The 12,152-nt window shown below is 42.7% G+C and overlaps 1 protein-coding gene across 1 annotated transcript; it reads right to left on the bottom strand.

Annotated features, from left to right (window-relative positions):
- Positions 1–2,257: 2,257 nt before the first annotated feature.
- sppl2 (signal peptide peptidase-like 2) lies at positions 2,258–10,183 on the bottom strand. The gene is made up of 15 exons (XM_034614691.1): positions 10,054–10,183; positions 8,654–8,770; positions 8,263–8,445; positions 8,081–8,170; positions 7,730–7,869; positions 6,803–6,945; positions 6,269–6,365; positions 5,782–5,898; positions 5,303–5,384; positions 5,107–5,181; positions 4,942–5,004; positions 4,682–4,781; positions 4,313–4,390; positions 3,734–3,894; positions 2,258–2,923 (listed from the first exon to the last, which is right to left on the bottom strand). Exons 1-15 carry the CDS (start codon positions 10,099–10,101, stop codon positions 2,741–2,743), a joined length of 1,677 nt encoding a protein of 558 aa, XP_034470582.1. The 5' UTR covers positions 10,102–10,183; the 3' UTR covers positions 2,258–2,740.
- Positions 10,184–12,152: the final 1,969 nt, after the last annotated feature.

Raw genomic sequence — 12,152 nt, 5'->3', positions numbered from 1 at the left:
CTTCCACAGGTTCTCTCATGTTTGGAAGGGGAGGGTGAGGTGAGGGGTATTCAGCTGCAACATGCAACTTCACCACTAGATGTCACTAAGTCCTACACACTGAACCTTTAAACAATGTCACGACATCATTTAACATGAACTTTGTTGATTCTTTTCTGTGGTCGACGCATTAAAACAGGTGATGCCCATGTGATCTTTGCTTTCAGCCATGAACTTCATACTGTGAAAAAAATATCTTCCACAATGAGGCCGTGACAAATCATTTATAGAAAATATATTTTTTTAGCTGCACCTCAGAACGGAAAGATTTTATTTTTAAAAAAGAAGCGTAACCACATAATTTGACTGAAGTTTCTCTGTGGAGTTGTTGACCTCTAGTTAAATTGTGTATGTTGAAAGTCTTATTACCCATAGTGCAACATTATCCCACCGATCCATAGGTTGTGGGAAGACTTTTAATTTGTATAATTGGCTATATTTTACTGTACATGTGAGAGAGTAGGTGTGATTGATACCACGTGTTTAACCTGCACCTTCAACACTGAGGCATTTAATAAAACTCCCATCAAACACTGCTGGTGCTCAAAGACAGGTTATCGCCCCCGGACCGCCCTAACTGCCTAATGACTCTTTCTGCTGTCAGAAAACTTAAACCTCAAAATCCCTTTAGATTTAACTTTGGTGTTTAAGCATCACTAGACTTCAGGACAGGAAATCCGAGCAGGACAAAGGTACAAACATGGCTCCAGGAGGTTTAATGGTGAGTAGAGTCTGTGAGCTGATCAGATCCAGAGTGAGTAGAACCCCCACAGTCCCTCACTTTGACTGACTGGACCCAGGAAACTGAGAGGCTCTTTGTCAGACGGCTGTTCATCTCTGCCAGACACACGATGAAAAGACACATTCAGACTCGGAGGCATCAACGTCTTGAGGCGCAGACGGCATCCTGAGTGAAGCTGAAACCAATCACATCTCTTTAAAACCTGCAGATCAAGTCTCCCGGTGCTCAGATCAAGTCCATGTGATGCCTATTGCAACTCATTTCAATGACGGACAACATTTTATACAATCTTTAGAAACGCAAAGAGTCAGTAAACTTGGTTGTAGGGTCTCCGAGATTCTTTCTGCAACACGTTTGACCCAAGGTGGGAGGTGCAGCGCCCCCTGGCTTCCAGCGTCCGTGCTGCAAACCACCTTTTGATTCTGTGTGATATTGTGCAACAAAAACTAATCACACCACATCTCAAATACAATGTTTGTTTATTATATGTTTTCCTCAACAGAGGCTTTAAAAACCACTTAGTGACAAGGTGAATAATCTCATGTCCTGTAAAACCACAGCTCTGACCTCTGACCCACGACTCCTGCACACTGGTGCACAGGGTGAAGCGGCTGCAGGGCTCTGGTGTTCAGGATGAATACTGGATGTACAGATACCTTGGTTTCCATTTCTTTAAACATCATTTACAGACATAAACCAACAACTTATGTCGGCACACGAATTAAAAAAATATTGTGCAAATGCTTCATTTGAACTAAACTAGGAACATATGTAACACAACCCGTCACTCACTTATCGTTTAGAGAACAGCACTCGTGTTTGTGGTAAAGCAACTTTTACACATTCCACCGCTCCCCCCCACACGGACACTGTAAGGCCAGAACCAGTTCTTAAGACAGTTTGAGGAACTACTTGGGGAATAAAAATCGCGATGGCCGACATTTGGCGCCGCCGATAATGCATACGAAGCCCATATTATAGATTATACACTGCTTTTTTTATATAAAGGTCAAAAATCATAGCATGCAAAACAAAAAATATACCAAAAGAAACATGAGAAAACATCGACAAAAATTCTTCAGTGTTACAAAATGTTTCGAACAACTTTGGCTCAGTCAACAACCAAGATGGCGCCAGGATTAAACAGGTGATGAGCGTCTTCAGTCATCACTGCTGTGCTTTATATTCTGACAGATTATAATGTATCAGAGGAATAAAGACAAAGAAAAGTAAGAAAATAAGGGGCTCAGTACGTTTCTGATGAAGTGCTTGAACCAACAGTTTCTATAACGAGATGTTCTGAATCACTTCAGGTGGCGATTGCAGTGTTTAACCTACATAACTACTTCCATCACATTTCATATTATATATTACTTGTAAAGATGGACGACATGACAGCTCCTTCAAAGTGAAGCCAAATCCCCTAAAACTGAATTAGCGAAATAGCTGCTAAATATTTTCCTGTTTGGTCCAAACCTAAGTTCCGGGCTCCTCTAAAGAGTCTCCAGAAAAATCGGAGGGATCTTCAGGTAATTCATGAGAGAAAAAAAGAATTGTCACACAAATCTCTCTTGTGTTTAGATGTTTAAACTACATAGTGGAGTCAAACGTTGAATATCTGCCTCTGAAACGTTGAGGTTTGAAGTAGGACTCAAGTAGAGGATATAACAACTGTAGTGAAGTAGACTACTTGAGTAAATGTACTTTCCACCACTGATACAGATGGTACTTTATGTAGTAGAGGAGGGTGTTGGTGCTGCTGTGCAGGTTTTATACTCGACTGCGTGTGTGTGTCAGTCGTTCAGAAAACGCAGACCTCACCTGCTCGTCCCTTCACACCAAGTGCAAATAAACGACAGTACTTAAAATGTCCACCGACTGAAATACTACGTAGAAAACAAAAATCAACGACGAATAAAACATGAAATGAAAATGAAAAATGCCGTACTAGAAGTCCTTTCAGTTAGATTTGTCTTTGTCTTCGTCGTTCTCAGGCGGGGGTGTTTCCTGAGGCGGGTGATGGGGCGTGTCTTCGCTCTGAGCGGCAGATTCTGATGTTTGCGGTTCCAGTTTAGTCGAGGCCCCTTCGGTCTGCGGCGCTGCAGTTTGTGTGCAGTTGATCGGTGCGAGCATTATGGCCGGCTGCAGGGGACAAAAGACCAGGAGCGATGTGAGATGGATGAAACGAGTCAGGAGGAAAACTACATGATAATTACAGAAACAGAGGAAGGTGAGACACACATCCAGAGACGATACAGTCATTCTTCTGTCCACAAACAGATTAATATTCATCACATCATTAGCAATTTGATTATTCTACACTCAGAGGTATTCCTGTAGTCAGAGATGGAGCCGTGTCAGATATACACGTCATGGAAACAGAAGTTTATCCAAATCAACCCACAGGAGGTTCGAGGCCCATTAAACTGATCAGAAACCACATGCTAACCAGTACTATTAAAAATACCAAACCAGTCCACACCACCATCAGCACCAACAGTGATGGCTCTTGCTGTTTGCTAAATGATCACAAAGATGTGCACACACACACACACACACACACAGAAAAACACACGTTTACTCTGGAAAAGCAACGGAGAAATGAGCCCTTAGTGGGATCGGGAGGTTTTAATGGTGAAGTGTGAAGGAGAAGCCCAGATAGAAGAATACCTGCGATGACAGTCACAGACAGCTGAGCCCTCAGCAGCAGACTAATGCACACCCACAGTGAAATGAAGGAGCAGCGATGGGGGGGGGGAGAAGGGAACAGCACAACAGAAAAAAGCAGTTGGAACGAATGGAATCATTTAAAGGAGTTACTCAACTTGAAATTCACTTTACTCTGCTTGTTATTTTACACTAGATTTCATTTTTTGGGGGTGTTTGTTTTCTTTTTTTTTTATAGTCTTTCTGTTCTTCGGCAGTAGGCGGTCATATCAAACTGGTATTCACCACAAATCCACTTCCAGTCCAGAACTGGGGCAACTCCCTGCGCCACAGCGCTACAGTGAGGCTGGTGAGCAGAGTGCAAGGCACCAGGTAGAGCAGGGCGGGCTGACCCATCTGCATCACGGCGAGTGCCACGAAGGTGATCAGCAGGCCGATGCCATACGCTGGGAGGGGGGGGGAGAGAGAGAGAGAGAGAGAGAGAGACAGTCAGACAACAACAGAGGGTCAATAATTCCAAAACCCAGTCGTACCCAGTCAACGCTTAAGATAATCGTGAGTTTTTTCAGTGGGAGGAGCTGCTTGTTCTTGTAATTCATTCTTTTTATCAAGTTTATAAAGTCTGTATTAGGAATCTCTCTTCACTGGTTCTGCAGTTTGTCTTGCCCACTGCAGAGCTGCACTTTCACCGGGGTTAATATGTCCTCTTGAACCATAGGTTGAATTACTAAGTAGTACGGTGAATGTTTTATTCCCTACCTCCTCCTTTACTGTTAATCCCTCATAGAGCTCATCATACCAGTAAGGAAACATTTCACCAAGTACAACAAGCGCGCGCGCACCCCCCCCCCCCCGTGTACGTACCGATAGTACAGGACACAAAGTAGATCCTGGAGGACTGTGTTAAAATGTCAAACCTGTGACAGTACGCCACCAACAGACCTGACGGGAGAAAACAAAGGATCTTACATTATATGAGGAAGTGACATAATTGTGCAGATAATAAGTTATGGGAATTAAAACTTGTAACTGTTATTATATAACATTAAATATGCAACCTTTGTGGTTGTTGACCACTTCTGCTCTCACATGGCGACTATATGAAAGTGTTACATTCTAAGAATAGATCAAATGGGTCAAATGTGGTTTTATGATTTTCTGCTGGTGACAAAAACAACAACATGACCTTTGAGCCGTTCGCGTGTCTAGTGCTGTGATGATACGTTTAATTACCTGGTACTAAGACGTCGCCAAAGCCCAGGAGGGAGAAGGGCCGGTCACACAGAGCCAGGGGAGAGAAGTTTAACCTTGGCACTTTGAGCACCATGGGGAGCTGCAGAAAACAAAGTAGTGTTACTATCAACCCCTTTTCCTCTGAGCTGAGAGGAGCCGTTCAGAGCAGGAGGAGCGGTGGTGGATGTGTTATGTTTCTGTATGTTCACTACACCACATTCCACCCCAGGGGGAGTTGTGGAATTTGAAAACAAGCTCACCTTTTCATGAGTGGAGGAGTCAGAGGGACCAGCCGCTACCTCCACCATTATACTTTCCCCACTCTGTGGAGAGAAGGTCGTGGTGACGTGAGCACGATGCAGTGACAGAGAGGCTGTAAACATCTGAATAGGTTTTAAGTTTGAGAAGAAAATGTCTGGACGTACCTTTGTAAATAAAGGTGTAATAAATACGAAGAAAACATCATAGACAAAAAGGACTGACAGTAGTAAAGTGCAAGCCTGCAGGGGGTAGACAGAAAAATACACGAAATTAGTTCACACCAAACACCATTAAATCCTTTACAAACACGTTCTAACCGTATATCTGTTGTAGTTTATGTCCATGAGAGTGCCCGCCCACCTTAAATGTGGGTAGTCTGACTGTTTTGAGCATGTAGAGACAGAAGGCGATCCCCAGGGCGTCCTGTAACACCCACGCCCACCTGGAGGACACACAGCAGCAGCGTGAGTCAAACGGCATCATCATCACGAACACCCAGAACCCAGACAGATAGAGTCACCATCATGTCACACTCCAAAGACACCAGCAGCAGAGGACACGCGTCCTTGAACTTAAAGTACTGGGTGAAGTCGGACAAACAGCCAGACAGACAGACTTACACACAGGCTCATTTCAGTGTAGTGTTAGTGTAACTGTGGCTGCTGTTAGCACACGGACAGAGGAGAGAGACCAACACAGACAACTGACGTAGCTACACAATGGAAGTAGTAAAGATTAAAAATGGATCTGGGAGAGAGGGATGCATTTACGCCATCTGTCTTTTTAGACTTTTGAAGACACTGTGGAGGGAATTTGACCCGTTTTTCTCGCGCACTTACTGGTCTTCGTTGCGAAACACCATCCAGGTGATGCTGACTCCGATGCAGAAGGCCGACAGCAGCAACATGCGGATCTGTGGCCGCTTGTGCAAGTACGGGAGGTTGTTCTCTGGGATCCTGGGATCAGAACACAAATCAAGACATGAAATAAAACTGTCAATCACAAACAACCTGCCAATAGTGTGGGTTTTCTCAGGTTTTTTCTCAAATTAAACATCAAGGCCCAATGTCCATCTCTGACCACATTATTGTAGGTTTATAATTCTAAATGTTCAATACACATTTAATTAGAGAATATGATATAAACAGAGTCGATCATAAAAGTCTGACATAGGTTTGTTTAGGTTTGAGAACTGATAGATTTGGGGAAATAAGTTTAAAAGAAACTTGTAACTAGATGGAGCTTCAGAGAAAATATGTCAGGCTCTGACAAACAGGCGTCTGGGCAGTTAGCTTACAGAGACGACCCCGATGTGAACGGTCTCACCTGCACTTGCAGAAAGGAAGCCTCCTGACAAAGGGCCACATGCAGCTGTAGAGGCCGACTGAGGAGGCCACACAGAAGATGCCGATAACCCAGATGGCTACAGTGAGGAAACAGTGGAGGAAGTTTAGTGTCATTACATGATATCCACTCATACTCAGGAAATACACTGTTCTGGTGGGTTTGCTCTCTGAAAAATGTTGTCCTTAAATATCTGAGTTTAAAATCTAAAATTTGGGTTTAAAATGTAGCTAAACGAAGGAAGTATTGTCTCACATTGTTATCTGAGCTTTTCTGCACTTAGATTCTAAATCTTGGTTTTTAGCTGCTGAGAAAAACCTTACACAAGATGTAACAGGTTTGTTCTCAGATGATTTAAATTAGGCAATGCTGATAGAAAAGCACAATTCTAAAACCACCTTATTCATTGTTTAAATGTATTTTAGTCTCATATTTGATGAGCACCTGAATCTAGCTTGTTATAGTGTGTGTTGACATCAGTCTTGTGTGAGTGTGTGTGCTGTGTCTGTGTCGTACCCAGGCTGTCGTAGAAGAAGTAGAGAAGCACCAGCATGCTGCAGCACATGACCACGAACACGCAGATCATGATCGGGGTGACGTCCACCGTCTCTTCGTCCTGCTTCTCTGCGCCGTCGTCCCGCTTGTGCTTCATGTAGCGTCTGCAGGAGAAATGAGAGTCAGCGTTCTGGGATCATGTTTCGAACTTCTCAAGATGATCAGCATCTATAGAGACAAATGCTTGTTGTGCCAACCGTATATAACAGATTTGCCAGCCTCTTGGGTTTCATCTGTTTTATGAAACAGTTTTCACTGATGACCAACCTCCCATCAACAGTCAATATTTACCATGATTTAGCCGACTGGCAGAAATTCACTTGGTTCCCGAGTTCAAACACACTCTTATATTCCAAAATATTTTTGCCCATGGGTCCTGTGCATCAGAGGCCCCATCTGACTGGGCCCTCAGTCACCTTGGCAACTGCACCAGGGAGGACGGACTCGGATTGGCTTAAGCCAATGAGTCACTTATAACGCTGCCCTTTGGAGGAGTTATAAGGATACAACACAGACAAACATAAACACACACAGACACACACTTCTATGAGAAAAACAGAGCAATCACACACTGGTACTTCTTTGCCAAGAAGACGATGACTAATCTTCCCCAGAGACGACTCCTCTGAAAAATTAACTGTCATTAAATTCAGAACCGAGGGAAAAACCATGGTAAGAACAGGCAAGAGACTTTGTGTCATGACTTAAAATAATCTAATTGGTTGTATATTGATCTTCAACTGTATAATACAACCTAAATAAATGGAAAAATAAGCTATTTTCAGACCTAAACTCCGAAAAATGTCCGGGAAATTGGATCCTGACATTTTCCAGAGTTTGCTTAAGTTTAAGTTATTTCAATCAGCTCCCAACATCGTGTCCACTCACTTCTTGCGGTCTCTGCTGCCGGCCCAGTAGCCTCCGATGGCCACTGTCCCTACTGCCATCAAGAAGATGATCACCATGTTGTAGTCCAGCACCGGCTCGTTGGGCGCATACATGGCCACAAGTCTCTCTTTACCAAACCTCTGTAGGAGTTAGAAAAATCACCAGGTTGAACCAAACTTTCAGAAAAAAAATGGAGCAAACAAAGACATCAAGTCAAAATGATTCAGATTTGTGTTTTGGTTTGTCTGCTACATGATAACGACAGAGTTATAAACCTGTCCGTCTCTGTCCGACTGTAATAAACACTACGATCAGAAAGAGAGAAGCAATATAATGTAGTCGACCTCTCACCTTGCTTATCTCGAGCATGTCAGAGTAGCTGAGCAATGCTACAGGAATATCAATCTCCTCATACTGGGTCTTGTTTCCTGCTGGTGGTGTCTGCAGCGAATGATAAAACAAACAACCACGTTGGTTTCTGTTTTCTGAGGTGAAACAACAGCTTTAAATGTTTTAAGTTATATTCAGGTTACCAGTCTGTCCTTGCTGACGATGACTATACCCTTGGCACCGTTTATCTGAGCCAGCCGGACCTTTTCATAGAAAGTGCAGTTGCCCCGCATCACCATGGCGATGCGATTCGGGAAGCCTCCCTCCGGGACGTCAGAGGGCGAGCACAGGACCGATGTGGTCAGGTCATAGATCGGTAGACGCGACTACAAGACAAAGTAAAAAATCTGTTATGGAAAATTTCTAATGACGCAGCATTAAATGTTTTATTTCCCGTCAGACTGGATCCACTTATTAAAAAGGTTGTTTCTTGATTCATTACAAATGAGCGGAACCGTGTCTGTCGTGCAGGTTCACTGTTGATGACAAATAATTGTTAGGTGAACTTGGTTACACCTCTAATTCACGACTTACTGCCTTATTAAGGTCCTGAGGTAGACGTGCCCACTGGGAGTTGAAGAATATGCAGTAATCCTTTCCTTTGGTGCTGCCCTCGTCACTGAAGTGGGCCATGCCGTACTCTCCCGCCACCTGTCAACGTACCAGCAAGGTTAGTGTCACACCACACGTCCATGAAATCAACCATTACTACCAGCAGCACCAGAACTGCTGTGGTTTCATGTGGAATTCGGTAACAAGGTAAAGTGCTGACGATGTAGTGTGGCTACATCTGGGTGTAAATCATTCAGAAATGTTATACCCATCTAGGGAAGTCATTTACAATCATTTTTACTTATCAATTATCCTGATTATTATTTTCACAATTAACATATTAACAATTTATTTTAAAAAAGTTCAGGGTCCAAAGTGATGTCTTCAAATCTCTTGTTTTCTCTGACAAACAGTTCAAAACCCAAAGATATTTAGTTCATATGTACAATGTGGAGAAAAACAATAACAATTTCATACATATCGATTGTTAAATTGTTTAAAAGCACACCACGATAATTATTACTATTTTATTACTTAGCCCTAAATGCACAGATATCGTGATGATTATCGATACATCTACCGATATGAAAATGTCGATCTTGTTATGTATCGAGCAACATCGTCAGACCAGGAGAATAAAGACCACCAGTGGAAACATACTCTAACGATGCATATATATTAATATATATATATTGAACCTTTGTTATATGGTTGAAAAGTATATTGTGATCATTATTATTACGGTTTTATTACCTAACCCTAAATGCATATATATCTATCTATATATATACTGAACCTTTGTTATATTGCTATTGTTAAAAGGTAAATTGTGATAATTAGAATGACTGTTTTATTACCTAGCCCTAAATGCACATTAATCGTGATGATTATCGATTTATCTACAGACATGAGTATTGATCTTGCTGTGCATCGGGCCACACCAGAGGAGAACAGTGACCACCAGTGGAAACACGATCTGCTTCATCGCAAGTTGAGTTTTGAATATTTGATGCAGACAGATTATGATCGTCAGTGTAATATCTGACCCTCTGGTCGTCTCCTGCCTGACTGTCGCCTCCTGGCCGCGGTTAGCTAACAGGTCTGAACCCCGCGCGGTGTGTTGGGATCCACACTGGTGTAAACACGGTGCTGGTGAGTCAGCGCGGATCCGGATCTCCGAGGGAGGAGATGCGGGCAGAAGGTTTCCGGGGCCCTCGGTGGATCTCCGCTAGCTAACGCTCGTAGCATCCAGGCTACCACCGCTCCTCCCGGGGACACGGGGAGGGGGAAACGGCTGGAGAACCCCCCCCTCGTGGGATCGACCCGGTGCCGCTACACGACACAGACAGGCCGGTGAACGTTTCCCGGGTGGTGTCGCTCACCTTGTGGACGAGGAGAACGGCCCAGAGCAGAGTTTCATGGACCCTCATGATGCCGAGCGAGCTGCTGCTTCCCCCATCAAACACAGACCACTGGCCGCCAGCGACAACCCCCACCAGCTGGTCCGGCGGGACACGCCCACCTCAGGATGCGGCCGCGGTTATTGGCTGCTGCGTCGTGACCGAGGGAGTGAGCGCGTCTCTGATTGGTTGAAGTAGGAGTCAGTCAAAAACAATGAGAAATTAAATGTCCTATTATTATTATTATTATTATTATCATTATTAATAATGATAATAATAATGAGCCAAATTGAGAGTTTTTAGTTTTAATCAGCACAGACATGTTTAACTTGGGAATGTGGTTCTTCCGCCATTTTTAAAAACTCACCAAGCCTGTATTACTGCAAACCTTAAGCATGTTCATATGTCCCGCTCATGTTTACTGCATTTAAGTACACTTTTGAAGTACATGTACCTTAAATGTCCGACTTAACAATATAGTTCTTTTTACTACATTTACTTCATAGCTTTACTTACTACTTTTCAGACTCAAGTATATAATGTAAGCTATAATTAATACATGTGATGTATAATTACAGGTCATGAGAAGACATGTATGTTACCAAAGTACAAATGTATAGTAATGAAAACTTGTTTTCACTTTTATCAGCTGCAGCAAGTTATTGTTGCACATACATTTATCAAAATCCAAAAATATAATGTATATGTATATCTTGAGTAGTTTTAATGTTGGTAATCTAACAATATTTCAATATGTGATAGTTTTCACTCAAGTCCACGTAGTTCTTTGTCACCAACACTGTCACAAAGGCAACAGATTTTCTTCTTCTTCTTTGTTCGGTTTATTAGATACAACTTGTTAGAACCAATGAACATACATCGTCATACATATACAACTGTGTATCAATACAACACAAAACATGAAACCAAAAACTATGACTGTGTCTTTTAACTTTATTTTATGTATTTTAATACATGCTCATGTTACTTTATTTATCTGTGTTTTGCTATTCACTGTGTGATTTAGGAGTTTTCCTGTTTTTTCATGCAGGAAGTAGTTTGGTACATTTGGTACAGTCTTTGGGAACATGATTAAACCTGGAGACTGTATGTGCTGCATATGTTCTGGTAGCTATAAGCAACAGGATGGTGGGTTATGGTTATTCCCAGCAAGTTGAATCCCTGCAGACGGGGAATAAGAAGAGAGGCTCCAGCTCTGCTTTCCATCCACAACCATCTATTTTCACTGTAATTACAGTTTACTGAACAGGCTGTGTAACCTCTGATTGATCTGCAACATTTGGCCTTTTCAACCACAAACTTTGTGAGCACTTGAGATTATTGTATATATAGTATATGGACATACTCTTCTGAAATGATTTGTACTCTGATTCCCTTATTGAGGTGTGAGAATTGAGCCTATTTTAAATATGAAACAACCCCTGGTGGTCTAGTGGTTAAGATTCGTCACTCTCCCAGTCACGGAACTTCTGTTCAACACAATTATCTCGTCTACTTTGTGTAAGCATGTTGTAGAAGACTCCCTCTCACTTCATGTTCTTCTTCCTTGGACCAAATCCTCTGTTACTAACCTACGTTTAATGTGTGGTACATGATCTCGTCATTTCTACGCAGTGTTCGATCCCTGTGATCCTGTTTTCGTTTGCACATAAAGAACTTCTTAATTGTCTCACACTCTATACCTGCCATTAACGCACCTATAAGTCGATGCAGAAAAACATAGCAGATAGAAGTTTTTCTCTGGGTTTCCTCTGTATCTAATATTTGTTTGTCAGTGTTGTGTGATGTGTTATGTTGAAGTGTATGATCTCAGTCAGTCTGTAAACTTTGCTGTTGCATGCTGGATCTTGTTATTCATTGACGTACCGCAGCGGCGGATTCACTCAGCATGATGTCATTCCATATGTCCCTCCTTCTGCTGCACCTCTACCTGCAGCAAGTCACACAACAACACCGGAACTGGAACCGTCTCTGCCTTCACAACACAAACTGCAGCTCCAGTCTGTCTCACGTGCAGCCTGTAGAAAATAACCCCATACATTTCTGCTCTGACTCGACAT

The sequence above is a fragment of the Hippoglossus hippoglossus genome, chromosome 17, assembly GCF_009819705.1.
Source record: "Hippoglossus hippoglossus isolate fHipHip1 chromosome 17, fHipHip1.pri, whole genome shotgun sequence".
NCBI classification, from domain to species: domain Eukaryota; kingdom Metazoa; phylum Chordata; class Actinopteri; order Pleuronectiformes; family Pleuronectidae; genus Hippoglossus; species Hippoglossus hippoglossus.
This window is presented reverse-complemented; position numbering and strand designations above follow the sequence as displayed.